The sequence below is a fragment of the Bubalus bubalis genome, chromosome 14, assembly GCF_019923935.1.
Source record: "Bubalus bubalis isolate 160015118507 breed Murrah chromosome 14, NDDB_SH_1, whole genome shotgun sequence".
NCBI lineage: Eukaryota > Metazoa > Chordata > Mammalia > Artiodactyla > Bovidae > Bubalus > Bubalus bubalis.
The window spans coordinates 40,996,459-41,015,086 of NC_059170.1; the positions used below are offsets into that span (position 1 = coordinate 40,996,459).

An 18,628-nucleotide genomic window follows, 5' to 3' on the forward strand; every position below is an offset into this window, starting at 1 on the left:
TAACGGACCCTATTACTCACCATACTGTTCCATTCAACAAAATCCACTTCCACCTACCTGGAATAATACTCTATTAAGAGTCAACAGCTACTTTCTACTTTCAAATCAGAGTCAATGTCCTGTTACAAAGTTAAGTTGGAATTCTTTACCATTTGCCATAAGGAACTTGGGGATTAAGTCAACATTCCAGTCTCTTCCTCTGCCCATGGATGCTGGTGGAGCTCCAGGTATCTTAAATCTTTTGTATAACTAAAACCAAAACAAAAACACCCATAATGTGTCAAAATTTAACTTTCATTATGCAACTACTTTTGATGAAGTGATTCTGATATAGCAAAATACCACCAACATGAGGTAAAGGACAATAAGGGCATTTCATTTTTAATCAGGCCACTTAGCAATATTCTAACACATCCACAAATTAAATACATTACTCAACTAATAAATGGTAAAATAAACATCGCAGAGGTGGTGCGTGTCTGCTCTTTACTAGCGAGAATGCAGAACAAACTGTTACTGAAGTACTAATTCTGCAAAGTTTGAGACTCTAGATAAAAAGCAGCTTGCAACTTAAAATTTAATATTCACTCAAACTCATGAATCCTATTGCTAAGGTGGAACAAAATAAACAAAGTTTGCATATATTCATTCAATAAAAACACCAATCGAGGGTGGTGGAGGGGGCGGGGGGGACCCAAGTTCTCACATGTATTACAAAAGAGGACAACTCAATCAAAAAATGGACAGAGGATATGAACAGACATTTCTCCAAAGACATACAGATGGCCAAAATGCACATGATAAGATGTTCAACAACCAGAGAAATGCAAATCAAAACTACATGAGGTACCATCTCACACTGGTCAGAATAGCCATTATCAGTAAGTCTACAAACAATAAATGCTGGAGAGGGTGTGGAGAAAAGGGATTCCTCCTACACTGCTGGTGGGAATGTAAATTGGTAAGGCCACTATGGAGAACAGTATGGAAGTTCCTTAAAAAACTAAAAATAACTACCATAAAGTTCAGCAATCCCATTCCTGCTTTTTCTAAATACAGCTTGTACATCTAAAGTTCTAGATTCTCATACTATTGAAGCACAGAAAAACGCGGTTAGAAAGAAAACATTCACCCCAAAGTTCCTTATACCATGACTTACAACAGCCAGGACATGGAAACAAATGTCCATCGACAGAGGAAAGGATAAAGAAGATGCTTTACATATACATGATGGAGTATTATGCAGCCATAAAAAATGTTGTTGTTAATTGTTCAGTCCTTAAGTCATATCTGACTCTTTGCAACCCTATGAACTGCAGTGAGCCAGGCTTCCCTGTTCTTCACTATCTCCCAGAGTTTGCTCAAACTCATGTCCAATGAGTAAGAGATGCTACTGAACCATCTCATATTCTGCCACCTGCTTCTGCTCTTGCCCTCAATCTTTTCCAGCATCAGGGTCTTTTCCAACGAGTCAGCTCTTCATCAGGTGGCCAAAGTGGCTTCATCAGGAGCTTCAGCATCCGTTCTTTCAGAGTTGATTTCCTTTAGGATTACTGGTTTGATCTCCCTGCTGTCCAAAGGACTCTATAGCATCACAATTCAAAAAGCATCAATTCTTTGGCACTCAGCCTTCTTTACGGTCCAACTCTCACATCCATACATGACTACTGGAAAAACTATAGCTTTGACTATAGGGTCCTTTATCAGCAAAGTGATGGCTCTGATTTTAATATGCTGTCTAGGTTCATCACAGCTTTTCTTCCAAGGAGCAAGCATCTTAATTTTGTGGCTGCAGTCACCGTCCCCAGTGATTTTGGAGCTCAAGAAAATAAAATCGGTCATTATTTCCACTTTTTCCCCATCTATTTGCCATGAAGTTGGGACCAGATGCCATGACCTCAGTTTCTGCATGTTGAGTATTAAGTCAGCATTTTCATTCTCCTCTTTCACCTTCATCAAGAGGTTCTTTAGGGCCTCTTTGCTTTCTGCCATCAAAGTGATGTCATCTGCGTAATCTAAGGTTATTGATATTTCTCCCAGAAATCTTGATTCCAGCTTGTGCTTCATCTAGCCCCGCATTTTGCATGATATACTCTGTACATAAGTTAAATAAGGCGGGTAATAACATACAGCCTTGATGTACTCCTTTCCCAATTTGGAATGTTGTTCTGTGTCCAGTTCTAACTGTTGTTTCTTGTCCTGCATACAGGTTTCTCAGGAGGCAGGTAAAGTGGTCTGGTATTCCCATCTCTTAAGAATTTTCCACAGTTTGTTGCAAAGCACACAGTCAAAGGTTTTAGCATAGTCAAGGAAGCAGAAATAGATATTTTTCTGGAATTCTCTTGCTTTTTCTATGATCCAATGGATGTTTGTGATTTGATCTCTGGTTTCTTTGCCTTTTCTAAATCTAGCTTGTACATCTGGAAGCTCTTGATTCTCATACTATTGAAGCATAGCTTGAAGGATTTTGAGCATTACCTTGCTAGCATGTGAAATGAGGGCAATTATACAGTAGTTTGAATATTCTTTGTCATTGCCTTTCACTGGGACTGGACTGAAAACTGACCTTTTCCAGTCCCGCGGCCACTGCTAAGTTTTCCAAATTGCTGGCATACGGAGTGCAGCATTTTAACAGCATCATCTTTTAGGATTTTAAATAGCTCAGCTGAAATTTAATGAAATTTGCAACAATATGGGATCAGCCAAAAAATAAAGAAAATACAAAAAAGAATGTCTGCACATGGATATATACATATGTGTAACTGAATCACTCTGCTGTACAGCATAACTTAACACAACATTGTAAATCAACTATATTTCAATAAAATAAAAGGGCACTAAGCTTTGGAGTCATATAACCTGTGTTCTCTTAGCCCATCTCTGTGATTGAAAGCCCACAGAAACTATTTGCCATCTGAAAAAAACAGGGATAAAATCTTTGAGTGGCTGTGATCAGCACTGGTGTGGCCCCCAAGCACCCATCCAGTCTACACTCTATTACCTCCAAGAGACAACAGGTACCTGCTCCGAATGGCAACAGAGGTGACTATGGAACATTTCTTCTAAAAGCTCTAAAGGAGGAGGTCCCAAAAATTAAGATGCTACTGATAATCTATTTAAAAAAACAGAACTGAAACCATCCATAAAAAGTAGAGATTCACAAGGAAAAGACTCAAAGCACAAAAGGCACCTTCATCCCCTCCAGTACTTACATCTTCCAGCGGTGTTATAGATGCACTCTCTCCTCCATAATACGGGTTTCTATCCATGTGAAGAACTTTCTTCCCATTCACTGACATTATACCTGACAGGATACATTCCTACAGGGAAAGGATAAACATCTTCAAAGGAAGGAAAAGTGCTGTAGCATGTTTCAAACCCATATTTTTTAATAAGCCTGTCATTAAACATTCTTTTAGTAATTAATGCTTTTTGTACAGGCAATGTATGATGTAACTTTAAGGACAAACCCCTAAAACAACCAGAGTTCAAAGTGTGGTCAGTGGACTCCTCTGGGTCCCAAGGTTAAAACTATTTTCTTAACAACACTAAGACATTATTCATTTTTTCCCACTGTGTTACATTTGCAAGAGCAATGGTGGATAAAACGAAGGCAGTGGCTCCAACTGCACTAGTCATTATATTCTTCACCACAAGACACTCATAGTTTAAAAAAAACAAGGTCTGTTTCACTTAAAACTGTCCTTGATGAAGCATAAAAAGTCACCTCTCTTAAACAACACCCTCAAACACCCATCTTTTAAATATCCTGTGTAGCAAAATGGGAAGTATATATAAAGCAATGCTGGGTCTAGGAAAGCCTTTTGGGTGACTAACTAATAAGCTGAACTAGCTGTGTTTTTCATGGATCACCATTTTTACTTGGACAAGTAATGACAGACAAACTATGCTTACTCAGACTTAAGTACTGGGCAGACATTTTTCACAAAAATGAATGTCAAGGAAAATTAACTGATAGTGTTTGCTGCCAATAACAAAAGTCAAAAATCTTTATTGAAAATCTGAATTTGAGGAAACTTATATCCATACCACGCGCACGTCAGATCCTTTCAGACAACATCAGTGATACTGCATGCATCCATGCTAAGTCACTTCAACCACGTCTGACTCTTTGCGACCCCACGGACTGTAGCCCACAAAGCTCCTCTGTCCATGGGATTCTCCAGGCAAGAATACTGGAGTGGGTTGCCATGCCCTTCTTCAGGGTCAGTGACATTAACAAATATGAGTTTTTGATATTGCATAATGAAATGTGTCAACAATTCAGAAGATCTGCAACTTAGTAAACTAGTACTTTCCAAATGACCAATGATGCTACAAAATCATACAGTGGGCTAAAAGTGGAATTCAAAGTTCAAGCTAGATTAATGTATTTTAATCTAATAGAGTATACAATGTTCAGTGATGTGGTTTCAAATTTCATACTGCAAATTAATCTTTAAGAAAACTTGCCACTTGTGTTTTGGTATAAATCAAAGCATAGGCACAACAATCTGAAAGGCTACACATCTGTTTAAAGCCTGATTTTGTTCATGTGTGTGAATGCTTAAGTCACTTCTGTTGTGTCAGACTCTTTGTGACCCCATGGACTATAGCCCACCAGGCTCCTCTGTCCATGGGATTCTCCAGGCAAGAATACTGAAGTGGGTTGCCATGCCCTCCTCCAGGGGATCTTCCTGACCCAGGGACTGAACCTGTGTCTCCCTGCACTGCAGGCAGATTCTTTACCACTGAGCCACTGGGGAGGCCAAATTTTCTTCATATACTTTAGCTAAGACAAAAACCATGAAAGACTGAACGCTGAAGCAGGTAAGGCATTTTTTTGTTTTAGAAAACATACTTCAAAATATTGTTTTTCACATTAATATATAATGAGTTTATCTTTGTTACCTTTAAGTGAATTAATAAAAAATTTTTAACTTCTCAGCGCTGATTTCTAATAGGATAAATATTGAGAGATACTCTTACAAACAAAAGCTCATCAGGGTCCTCAATTTTTAACAGGAAGTAGATCCTGAGACCAAGAGTTTGAAAACTAGAGCCCTAAATGAAGCATCCAGGAACCATCCAATTGATTAAACGATCACTCTCAGAAAAAAAGGTAAATAAAGAATGAGTATACTGAGACATATTAAATCAAGATGGGGAGAGAGGTTAAGAAAGAATCCAATTAATGAATTAATGAAAAGAAACAGAGATGGGATACACATTCACTCAAAACCACTATACCAGAGTTTAGGTGATAATAGCTTTTTTTTTTTTTTTTAAAGGACAAAGGTAATCCCCTGTGACTTTATAAATCCTAGTGCTTCTCAAATTTATCCAAGACTCCACACACAGGGAACAATCTCTTCCCCCTAAAAGCCTGACTCTGAAATCTTTATCTTAAAAAATTCATACACATTTCAAATTTTCCTCCATAATGTACTATTCATTTTAATATTTTTAAATATTTTAAATTAGTTACTATCAGGTTCAAATTTTACTCCAGGAGGGTGCATCTTTTTATATTTGGATCAAGAAACAACACATTTTGAGTACCCCAGTAGGCCACCTCTAGCCACAATCACTTCTCAGCCTCAGCCACGCTCATGACTTTTAAGAGCAAAGATTTGTTTTTCCAGAGTTTCTGAACTCTGAATAAATGGAATCTTGTAGTATACAACTTTTAGTCAACATCCATGATTTACCTGCAGTCTAAATTTTCTTACTCTTGCTATACAGCAGGGGTCCCCAAGTATAGGAGCCAAATCCAGTCTGCAGGCTGTATTTATAAGTGAAGTCTTCCTTACACCCGCGGCCATTCCGTTACACACCGGTTGCTTTCAGTGTACCACAACAGCACTGTACTGTCAAAAACCACAGGGCCTGATAACCTACAATCTGACTTTGTGGACTTACACAGGTTTGCCTAACTCCACCAACAGAGGATCTCACAGCGAGCTCCTGGCTTGGTCATCACCCCTGAATTTGTTACAAATGTAAATTTAAAGTAGATTCTAAAAGTTCACTTTGCACCCACATCACCCTGACACTTGTTAAAAGACAGCAAGGCCCCCCACTCCCACATAGCTCCTGAGCCAGCAGGTCCTCATGGAGCCTGAGAATCTGCATTTCTCACCAGCTCCCAGGTAACGTTAATACCGCTGCTCCAGGATCAATTTCAAGAATCCCGAGGAAAGCAGTGCTGCTCAAACTTTATTATCAAACACCCAGGGATCATGTTAAACTATAGACTTTGAATCCATGTATCTCAGGTGAGGCCTAACCTTCTGCATTTCTAGTAAGTTCTCAGGGGTTGCAGCATGGACCACACTACGGTAACAAAGTCATAGGAATCTACTGAATGACTACTCCTTACAGATATGCCACACTTACTCATCCATGCTACTACTGATGGACACTGGGACAGTTTCCCGTTTGGGGCTCTTACAAATAATGCTCTATCAACATTCTCAGTGTGTCTTTCTTATGCATGCACTTGTTGGATATGTATCAAGGAGAGTAAAAATACTGCCAGTTTTTCAAAATGGTTCTACCAATTTATACTTGTGCAAACAACACATGAAAGTTCCTGTTGTTTCATATCTTGCCCAACACTTGTGTTAAGTGTCTATTCATATTATTTGCTCATTTTTAAAATGGGCTCTTTTTTACTGTTATATAAAAATTCCTTATATACTCTAGATATTTTTAAATGCTTTAGTGGCTACATGTACTGCAGGTATCTTCATCCACAGATTGACTTTTAACTTGATAAACAGAAGTGAAGGTATTTTAACTGTAAAATTTAACTCCAGTATTATCCAAAGCAAATCCCTTGCTTAAAAATCAAAAGAAGCATTAACATGTGATTCAACGTATTATATGAAAGTAGATGTAATATTTACAATCTCAGAAACAGATAATAGCATCAACAGAGGAAAACCAAATAGTCGTATTTCCAGTTGACAAAAGCAGACTTCATGGTTCAACTTTCAGAAGCAAGATCACAGCAGCAACTTTGAGTGTTACAGAACTTCTATATATAACTTTTCACACTCCACTGCAAGTAAGCATGACCCACTCCCTGGACCACGGCTCTAAAACAACCTCCGGAGACTGAGGCCTAATAAAGGACCCAATAATATAAAGATTCCGCAGTCCAAAGAGCTGATACTAATTACCTTTAAAGAGCCTTGGAGCAAACACGATAAAAGCTAATTAATAAATTTGCAGGTTCACTGATTCTACTAAACTATCAATAAAAGATTGCTTTACACTGCCAAGAGAATACATAGTAGCACAAATGTAATACTTTAAATTTTACAACATGAAGTCATTAACTCACTGATAAAACATGAATCATATCTGAGTATAGGGTATATATTAATGATCCCAAAATTTTAATACCCCACTCCAGTCCTCTTGCCTGGAGAATCCCATGGACTGAGGGGCCTGGTAGGCTGCAGTCCATGGGGTCGCTAAGAGTCGGACACGACTGAGCAACTTCACTTTCACTTTTCACTTTCATGCGGTGGAGAAGGAAATGGCAACCCACTCCAGTGTTCTTGCCTGGAGAATCCCAGGGACGGGGGAGCCTCGTGGGCTGCCGTCTATGGGGTCGCCAGAGTCGGACATGACTGAAGCGACTTAGCAGCAGCAGCAAGTTAACAATTCAAAATTAAAATTCACTACTACCACCTGGTGAATACAGAATAACAAGCAAAGTACAAAGTCAGAGAAACTACTCCAAATGAATTTCCTTTTTTCACACTAGAAAACCAAGACCATTCAACATCTATGTCAAGAATACTGATAACTTTTACCAGGAAACATATATGAATGGATGTTAACCAACACAGTTTTAAAACTAAAATGCTCCACATTTAATTTCAAACTCACCCAAAAGTGACCTGAAAAGTGAACGTGAAAGTTGCTCAGTCGTGTCCAACTCTTTGCGACCCCATGAACTATACAGTCCATGAAATTCTCCAGGCCAGAATACTGGAGTGGGTAGCCTTTCCCTTCTCCAGGGGATCTTCCCCACTCAGGGATTGAACCAGGAGAATATACAGAGACTCAACCAAAATAATCAGAACTAAAAACCATCTTCAGAATCCAAGTTTTTGTTTTTTCGGTTTATTTATTTTTTGCTATTATGCCTTATCTTTTACTTTTAGGGCTGAGAGCATGTCAGGTACTCAATATGCATAAGTGAATGAATGAATGTATGCATAAGTGAATGAATGAATGCATGCATGCACTAATGAGATGCACTAGGTAATCTCAAGCAATCTCAGGTGGGTCATTCACCAAACTGGGCTCAGGCCCAGAATCCAAGTTCTTTATGATAATGGCATCTTCATGCTGTCCTACAAAAAGAAGTAACCAGATTAAACAAAATGGTTAAAGTTCAGCTGCAGCAAAATTCTAGTCTCTGTAGATGTGTGGGTGTGGTAATGGTCAGGAAGAACCAATGAGCTATACTCCACCCAACCCCTGACCCCGGCCGCTTCCTACTTAAGGGCAACATAGGCTTGAAGAGAGCCAGATACTCTAAATTCTCCTGCATTTTAAATTTCTGGTATAATTAAAGCGGAAAAAAAAAACAGCAAGTAAAACCACACAAAAATGTGATCCGGAAAACAAGGTACCTAACAATTCATGTTAAAGAAAAGTGCCTTTTGAAAGCTACTTGTCTAGAAATATGAGAAAAATATACTAACCAGAAAACTTAAATCAGTTCATCTCAGCGGTACGTATCTTACAGCAATAACATAACAAAAATGAATGCCAGTGTTCAACAGAATGTTTCTTCAAATGTTTGTCAAAAGTCAATTTATCTTGAAATTTGGTTCTAATTATATCATTCCTGCTCAAATCCTCTCTTACTGGCTAGAAGATGAAATTCAAACTTCTGAGCCTACTGTCGTCAACATCCTTGGTGACATGCCTTCTTCCCAACTCCCTCATCCCCTAAACATAGGTTCTCTTCTAATACTGACTTACACTGCTCTCTCTGCCTAGAAAAATCATTCCTTGCATTCAAAGCTTACCAGTATTTTTTAATCTTTTCCAGTATTGATCTCATTGATTTATAGCACTGTAAAGATGTAAAGCATAATGCTTTGAATTACAAACATCTTGAATATCACAGTAGTTTAGTGAACATCCATCACCTCATGAAGATACAACATCAAATAGAAAAAAATGTTTCTTTGTGATTAGAATACTTAAAGATTTACTCTAACAGCTTTCACTTATAATGTACAGCAGTGGTCTCTTTATCATGTTACACATTACATCCCTAGTACTTAATTATCTTATAACTTAAGTTTGTACCTTATGATTACCTTCATCTAAACCCCCTCCCCTACCCTGCTTATTATGTTTTAAAGCCAACTTAAATACCTCCTTCTTTATGAAAGTTTTTGATTCCAGTATCAGAATTCCCCCTGAGAATTGAACTCTCTCTTAACAGCACTTTCTCACATTAACTCGTATTATAGCTACCCCTCGTATGACAAGAAGCTACTCACAGACAGGTGTGTTTGCCTTTATACCGACCATAAACGAGCACAATGGCCATAGACATGTGAGCCACAGGTTTACCTTGTGGTCTTTCCAACCAATGTCTCACTACTGCCTTGAAATGCTGATGTATGTCTGATTTACTTCTACTCTACTGGACCAGTATACTTGAGGCTGATTTAAAATACAGACTGCCTACACAGTATTTATACCTTTCAAAAATAAGACAACTGTATATATTGGTCCTGTGATCACTACTACACTGGACAAAATGTCCTTTGTCCACAGAACTCTAACAGCAATGGCAAAGATTTTCAAGGAGCAAATACAAAAGGCAATTCAAGATTTTTTTAAAATCAGGTACAAAACCTCTTCGGCGTCACAAGTTTTAATACAGAGAAAAGAGGAAAAGTATGTCTGGGATGTAAAACAACGTTTTAAACAAATAATGCTGAGAATAACCTGGTTAGAGATCACTAAAGTGTCTTTTTTGATTCACAGCTCCTTACGAAAATTACCATGCAGAAAAAAACACAAAATACCGCTGGGAAGCACAAGCAGCTGTGCAGCTAGCTGCCCTTGTTTTATTATGTATTACTATTTCCAAGACTAAGCACACAATTTCTAAGATTCATGAATTCACTGCCAAGGCCAAAGTCAATCAGATACAGTAAATTAGTGGTCAGAGGATGTCCATGGTCCCCAGTCTACTCATCAAAGTCAGCAAAGAGGGAAAAAAGGAAAAGTAGACTGTAGAACTACCTACCAAAGCCCAGGCGTCTAAGAGGACTTAGTAAGAAGGCCAAAGTTCCCACAGAGCTCAGGAGGCCTCAATGGCTCCATTGTGTTACAGCAGTACTCAGTAATTAACCCTTCCTTTGTGAAATCTTGTTATCAGGTGTTCATAACATTCCTTAGTCCGTTAAGGAAGCTGTGATACCATTTGAAAGCTTTTTTCTAAAAATTATGATTCTTTTGATTAATCTTTAATCCACAGATCAATTCAACTTTTCCACGGTGCTGTCTTTAAACTGCTTCGGCGGACTGGGGAAAGTGGTATTTCCCAACTATGTTTTATGGACTCTGGTTCTGAAAAGGCGCTTCTATGATTCAGTACATTTAAAAATACATTCCTCCCTTACTATACCTCAAAAAAATGTTAGAGGTCTTTAAAGGGAAAACCATCAATTCCTTAAAATATTCAACTATATAGAACATTGCACTTCTCATAGACAGAATGAATATTTTGCTCTAGTTTATAGCAAACTGTTTTAATCCTTCTTTAAAGTTACTATCAATATTGGTGCACTAATATGACCGTATTTTAGACATAATAATCCATAAAAAACAATGGCCACATTAGAAAACAGAGAAACCCCAAAACTTCCTTACACTTTAAAAATAACAAGTTAATTGCACTAAAATTAACACACAAGAATCACGTAATATTTGGTATCCATAACTGACAACATATGCCTGTTTTCAGGTTCTTAAATCTCAGGCACTAAATATTTGTAAGTTAAAAATTAAGTAAATGGTATGTTCACATCAAATACTCAAATTATAAATTGAGGGTTTTTAACGTTGGTGGTCTTAAGTAATCAAAGTTCTCCTATCAATAAAAATGAGGGTAAAAGATTTACCATTATTAAAAGCATCCCATCATCACTACTACCAACGACTGTAATACAACAGTAATAATATGATTGCTCCGAATTGATATAATTCTTAAAGAATATCTCGCAACAACACTCTAGGAAGGTTCACAGCAAACAGTTATCACAACTATACAAATGACAGCAGAAATTGCTCTGATTTCTAAGTATGCACCTACCATTCATCAAAAAGGTCACAATTAATCCAAATGAAAATGTAAATAAGGTGCAACTTGGTTGTTATACAGTTAAGACTGCCCGCTTTGATACAAAGTGATCCTTCTGAGCTAGGCATGTAGAAACCAGCATGAGAGGGAAAAAAGGAAAGAGGGGAAAAAAAAAAGAAACCTGCGTGAGGAAGGATATGCACTCATTTGCCCATGTTTAACTGACCTAATCAAGAGCAAATCTGAAAGACCAGCAATAACGGCAGAAACACAGTGGAACTAACTGGCTCTAACAAAAGGCTGGTGGCAACAGTGCCCATTCCAATGGGCAAACTAAACTACTAAGCTCAGCTCAGAATCCCAATTAAGCATTTAGGAAATGGAAAGAAAAAAAAAAAAAAAAAAAAACCAACCCTGCAGTGGGTAGGCCTACTCATCATCCACCAGCCCACCAAAGAAATTCAACCCAATCTCTCACATTCCATCATTCTCATCTATTTTGTACAATTTCCCAGCCAGTCCCGTCTTTTTCTGGACTGGTCAAACATAGTGAAACATTCAGAAATGAGTATTACCCAACAATCATCATAAATCACCATAAACAGAAAACAACATGCCAGCAAAGTAACACTGTAAGTTTCCAACAATTTTTTCCTAAGAATATTAGCCAAATGCAAGTTTCAGTTTTCTCTTGTCCAGAGAAATCTAAAATAGTTATTCTGGAATGCTACTTGAAAAAAAAATTTTAAATCTTGAGAGATTACAATGCATTTCAACACATTTACATCAAATGACTCAGGACTCTGAGATCAGTTCATATGGAAAACACAAGATCAAAATCAGGGTTCATCCTCTAAAACGAAGCAGCCGGCCCCATGTCAGAATTTCAAATTTCCAAAAAACTTTTGATAAATGGAAACGGTCCTATCTTCAAACAGAATTCTTTTGCAAGATGAGCTGTCTTCATTTTCTTTTTAAAAGCACAGAAAAGAAGTACAACTCCTGCCTGCGTTATCTGCGGAATATCACCTGAAGTCCTCTGAGCAGACAGCCAGGAAAATACATTTACCACGGTGACAGGAACACCTGGCCTCTAGCAACCAACCAACTCATCATCAATTCCTTTTCTCAGGGGAAAAGGTTCAGCAGCGTTGAGGCGGTCAAGGACAGACCACACATAAGGCTGGCGAAAGCCAAGTGAGACCCATTTGGAGGAAAAATCATTTCCAATCCTATGGTCGTTCAAGTGAGATTGGGAGGGTGGTTACACAGGAATGGACAATGCTTCTCAGCTGGGGTGGGAGAGGAGGCTAAAAAAACCAGTTTTCTCAAAAAAAAAAAAAAAAAAGTAAGTTCACGGACCTGAATTATCTACCCAACAGCGGTTACCTGTGACTGTTCACCGAAACTGACTAGCAGCGGGGCCTGGAAGCTGAGGAGGAAACGCCACCGGGCTAGGCTTCACCCTCCCCCACTCCTTTCCGTCTCCAGGAGCGAGAGGCCCTCGACCAGCAAGGGAGGCGCAGCGACGCCGCAACCGGGGCTTTCTCGGCCTTGCCCTCCCCAGAGACCCTTGCTCGACCGCCCCAACCCGTCCAGGCACCTGCCCGGGCCGGGCTTTTGCACACCGCGGTGTCCCCTCCCCGCATGCCCCGCTGCAGGCCCGGCCCGCCCGGAGAGATCCCCCCCGCCCCGGTAAGAGACCCCCGGCCTCGCGGCGCGGGAGGCGGGGAGAACAGGGCTGAGCAGGGCTTGCGGCCGGCCCCGGGCCGCCGCCCCTTCTCACCGTCAGGCCAGTGCCCAGCACGATCACGTCGTACTCCTCATTCATGGCGGGGCCGGGCGCGGACGGAGACCCAGAGAAGGCTCAGAGCTCTAGGGGTCTGGGGCTGCGGCTGCCCCGAGGAGGCGGCGGACGGGGGGGACGAGCACTCAAGCCGGACGGGGCCCGAGGGAAAAGGGAAGCGGAGGCAGAGACTACACGGAGCTGGGGAGCGGGGAGCCGGCCGCCACCTCAGACGGGAAGAGAAGAACGGGGCGGGGAGGGTAGGGAAGGCTGCGAGGGAGAGAGAGGCGGGCTGCGACCGCGGCCTCCGCAGCCGGGGCGAGGCCGGGAGGAAGCCGTCGATCACGCCCTTCCCGCTCGCTCATTGGCTACGTCTCCGTCGCCCACCCGACCCGCTTCCTCTCCCAGCTCTCGCGAGAAAAGGGCGGGCCGAGGCCCTGGTGGATTTCGGATCCATTCCCAAAGCGCTGCCGCCTTGGGCGGGGGCGGCGGGGGCGGCCGCGCGCGGGCTTTCGAGGGCGGGGCGGGGATGAGCCTGTGGCCGGGGGGCCGCTGTCCGGTTCTTCACTCTCGCTCCCCATCGGGCGCCGGGGCGCACTCGGCCCCGCGCCCGCAGCTGCCCTTGGACTTTGGGCCCGCCGCGACCACGTGGCTGGGGCTGGCAGCCCCCGCCCCCGGGACCGCGGGCGGCCTCCCGCAGCCCAGCACACCGGGAACTGACGCCATGCGGCCCGATTCCGGCTGCGATTCGGCCCTCTGCGCGCCTAGCTGGTCCTCTGCAACTTGTCTTGCTTTTCTTTTTATCCTACCTCCATTTCCTGAAGGAAACAAGGACCCAATGAATTTTAAGGAGTTCAGAAATCACTTTTTTTTTTAAACTTCCCTCCCAATGTCATTCTTGCTTGATGCATTGCCCCATGTGCAGCCTTAGGAAATAAGAATTAAAAAAAAAAAAAAAAACACTCTACTTTTGAAAAGGAAACTTTAATATAAAGGGGAAGGGCAGATTTGATGGAAAGCAGGTCTGCGCCTACTGAGAGCTATAATCTAAACCAGCTGTAAAGATAGCTGACCAGCACGTGAATGGATTTAGGCCACAGAGTGTAGGAAAAGAAAAAGATTCCCTGTTTTTTGTCTTCCATATCCGAGCCGGCCCAGCCCTGCAAACACACGCTTTTTCAGGTTTCTATTTGGCATCTCCAGCCCTGGTGGCTTATGTTCTCAACCGAAGAGAGCAGATCTGGTGTTTTCAGCCTGAGTATGCAGACAAAAGAGTTGGTGTTTCCTTGAAGATTTATTCTCAAATAAGAGCTGTTTAAAGTGAATCTTGGGAGACAGACCTACCTTCCTTCACGTTTAAATTACTCTGATTCATGACAGAATGCAAGTTTTTTACAATGTTTCTTCATCCCTACGTAGAGTTTAAGAGGGTATATTATATAAGACAATGGGCCTTTTGTGGGGAGGGGAGAAGAAAACTCTTTGAATGTACATCAGTCTTAACTGGATTTGTATACATTAGTGGCTAAATGAATTTCTGTTGTTCAGTGGGTAAGTTGCCTAGGTCTTTTTGTGACCCCAGGGACTGCAGCACTCCAGGCTCCTGTGTCTTCCACTATCTCCTAGAGTTTGCTTAAATTCATCTCCAGAATGAATTTTTACAAGTAGACAAAAGTCAAGTGCAAAGTTACTAGACTATTGAACAGATTGTATAACCATGTTAACTGACTTTGGCTAAACAGGTGATGCCTTAAGAAAGTCCTGCTGTTGCTGAGTAATCCAGTGCCATATATATCTAACATGTTTACAAACAACAGAAATATGTGTCTTACAGTTCTGGAATCTAGAAAACATAAGGTCAAATTTGTCTGTTGAGGACAAACTTCCTGGTTCACCCTGTCTTTTCACTGTGCCCTCACATTGGGAAGGAGACAGGGATCTCTCTGGGGCTGCTTTTATCAGTCTGTAAAGAATTTGCCTGCAATGCAGGAGACCTGAGTTGGATTCCTGAGTTAGGAAGATCCTCTGGAGAAGGAAATGGCAACCCACTCCAGTATTCTCATCTGGAGAAGCCCATGTTCAGAGAAAGCTGAGGGACACCAGTCCATGCGGTCGCAAGAGTCGGACACAACTGAGTGACTAAACCACCACCGCCACCATGTTTTTGAACTGACCAAAAATACTGACTCATTAAAAAACTCATTTTAAAAAAAGAAAGTGAAAAAATAATAATAATAATAATAAAAAAAGAAAGTGAAGTCGCTCAATCGTGTCTGACTCTGTGACCCCGTGGACTGTAGCCCGCCAGGCTCCTCTGTCCATGGGATTCACCAGGCAAGAATACTGGAGTAGGTTGCCATTTCCTTCTCCAGGGCATCTTCCCAACCCAGGGATCGAACCCCTGGTCTCCTGCATTGCAGGCAGATGCTTTATCCTCTGAGCCACCAGGGAAGCCCCCTGGAACCTTTTTCACATATTGCCATCAGCCTCTGCATATTGAAGAAGATTTTACATACATCTGCTGACTTATGTTGCCATGCCTTATGTGAAGGAAAGTTTATTGATATTCATGTGGAGTTATTGAAAGACTCAAAGGTATTGGGGAAGGAAACAGTATTTAAGGCTAATACAGTTCCTCAGTCTGATCCCTTACACTTTAGTTTTGTTGGCAGATAAGTTCTGTGGCCCAGACAAAAAGAAAAAGAAAAAAATGCTAACCTTCAACAGACTGAGTCCATTCAGATTCCACCCCACCTAATCCAGTTGCCGAGGAATTTGGAAGACAACAAATACCTATGGTGAAGTGGCTTAAGTGAGTGAAGTCACTCAGTCGTGTCCGACTCTTAGCAACCCCATGGACTACAGCCCACCAGGCCCTCCGTCCATGGGATTTTCCAGGCAAGAATACTGGAGTGGGGTGCCATTGCCTTCTCCGTTAACAGCGGCTAGGCATATTATATTTACTTGGAGCTGGTATACTTGGTGACAGCCTTAGTGCCCTCGGACACGGTGTGCTTGGCCAGCTCCCCAGGTAGCAGCAAGCGCACGGCGGTCTGGATCTCCCTGGATGTGATAGTCGAGCGCTTGTTGTAATGCACCAGGTGCAATGCCTCGCCACTGATGCGCTCGAAAATGTCGTTGACGAAGAAGTTCATGATTCCCAAGGCCTTGTACAAGATGCCAGTGTCCAGATGGACTTGCTTCAGCACCTGTACACGTACACAGAGTAGCTCTCCTTGCGGCTGCACTTGCGCTTCTTGCCGTCCTTCTTCTGGGCCTTGGTCACAGCTTTTTTTAGAGCCCTTTTTAGGGGCAGGAGCAGACTTAGCCGGTTCAGGCATGTCTATAATGACAACACCCAACAACACAGAAAGATCTTGAAATGGTGAAGTGGCTTAAAAGCCACTAATTGGTTCAGTGTCTCAGAGACCACAGTTTGCAGTTCCTGATGGCAGGAAACCTTAGGTTGGGAGAAGCAGGTTGGTGGAGAGGAGTGGAAAACACCATCAACCTTGAAAGTTGTTTTCAAATCTTTACCCAAAGCAAGAGGAGTCCAGAGAGAGTCTTATTTATACTTGGTGCTTGGGAATCATTGTTTGCTGATTTCTGGTTCTGTTTCTCCAAGAAACAGAAACATTTTCATCATCTGTTTCTCCAAGCCCCTGCCTGCACTTCGCAAAGGAAGAGACAAGAGTCCGAGGAAAAGAAAATTATAGGATGAACCTTAGTCCAGGTTCTGTCCAAAACCACAACAGTTTCTCACTCACTTTTCCCGCTCCCGCATATTCTGACCTTTACCTTCTTAAGACATGAGTCAGAGCGTGTCCATGTTTCTGCCTGTCTTTTGTACTTAGAATAAAATGCACATCCTTGAATCGGACTAAAAGGTATCCTTTAATCTGCCTCTCACCTCTGCCCCACTGCATGTTGCTGTACTTCAGGCTCACTTCACTCCAAACACACTTGTCTTTCAGTTCCTAGAACCTGGGGTAGCTTTTAACCACCCGAGGGCCTTGCACCCTCGGCGGTCCTGCGGCTACCGACCCTGGCTTCCCCCTCCTGCACCTCTTCCCACGGCTCATTCTTCCCACTTCCTTAAGTTTCAGCTTCAAAATCTTCCCTCACCACTTTATTTAAAGCAGGTTCCCCTCAACTTTTATTCTCTATTGTCACCCTGCTTATTTCTTTCATTCCTTTTTAAAAATCAAATTGGTGACCATTTTCTTGTTTTTTGTCTGCCTGTCGCTCAGAATGTAAACTCCATGAGGATGGGGACGTTATCTGTCTCGTGCGCAAGAGAATAGTGCTGAGTCCCTGGCAGGTGATAGGTAAATATCTGGTGAATGAATAGAGACCTGGAAGTCGATTACTACATCTACAAGGACTAAGTGTGATGAAATAGGTACGAGTTCCTCTTGAGACTTCTGAGAAGCACAGCTTTTCTTGCAGCAGAAGATACTGCAATTCATGTTTTGGAGGGTCTTAAAGGCAGGGATCAATAAAATATAAATCTGTTTGAAGTCTGGATGGCTAATGGTGAAGATAAAACACGTCAGGGTCTAGAAAAAAAGAATTTCCTAAAATATATATTTTCTAGTATATGAGAGATCCTTTACTCCCCTACCCCCAAACTGTTCATCTGCCCCTGGTCTCCATCTCAGCAGTGATGCCTCCAGCTTGGCCCCAAACCAGAATTCTAGATTTTATCCTCATTCTGTCTTCTTTCTCTGCTTCCACATCTACTCCTCTTTTCTTTGGCTGTGTAACAAACCACCCTAAAATTCAGTGGCTATAAACGAATAAACCTAGTGGCTTAAAGCAGCAATGTATTGATACTGTTATCTCTTATGGTTCTGTGGGTTGAATGGGCTCAGATGTGTGGGAGTTGTTTGGGCCTGGGGCTGGGGTCATCTGAAGGCTCGAGCGTCCTGGACATCCATGATGGCACATGTGTGACTGACTGTTGACGCCAGCTGCTGGCTGGGGGCTTAGCTGGAGCTGTCAACCAGAGGAGCATCGTATGTGTGACTTCTCCATTTGGCTTGCACGTCTCAAAGTATGGCAGTTGCATTCCAAGAGTAGAAATTCCAAGAAGCTAGAAATTTTAAAGTAGAAGCTGCCGGCCTCATAAGATCTGGACTTGGAAGCTGCCACCATGTTCCTTCTGCTGAATTCTTTGGTCACAGCTGTTACGGAGCACACCCAAATTCAAGAGGAGCAGCTAGAACCCAGCTGTAAGTGTCAATGAATCTGCAGCCACCTTTAGTTGGCACAGTGCCCCATTATGTTCTGGCCATTCCGCCTCATAAAGAGCCTTCCAGGAACTTCCGTGGTGTCTTAGTGGTTAAGACTCCCTGCTCCCATTGCAGAGGACCTGGGTTCAATCCCTGATAAGGGAGCCAGATCCCACGTGCTGTAACCAAGAACCCGCCCTTGGCATCTGAGACCCGGCACAGCCAAATAATTGTTTAAAGTAATTTATTTAT

The 18,628-nt window shown here is 41.9% G+C and overlaps 1 protein-coding gene across 1 annotated transcript in view; it reads right to left on the minus strand.

Annotated features, from left to right (window-relative positions):
- Window positions 1-13,473, minus strand: part of GDI2 (GDP dissociation inhibitor 2) — a 28,123-nt gene extending 14,650 nt beyond the window's left edge. The window contains exons 1-3 of the mRNA XM_006041728.4: window positions 13,143-13,473; window positions 3,213-3,320; window positions 150-249 (exon numbers count right to left, since the gene is read on the minus strand). Of these exons, the coding sequence (XP_006041790.1) occupies window positions 150-249; window positions 3,213-3,320; window positions 13,143-13,187 (253 nt within the window). The 5' untranslated portion in view covers window positions 13,188-13,473. The remainder of the gene's footprint in view (window positions 1-149; window positions 250-3,212; window positions 3,321-13,142) is intronic.
- Between the last annotated feature and the right edge of the window lie 5,155 nt (window positions 13,474-18,628).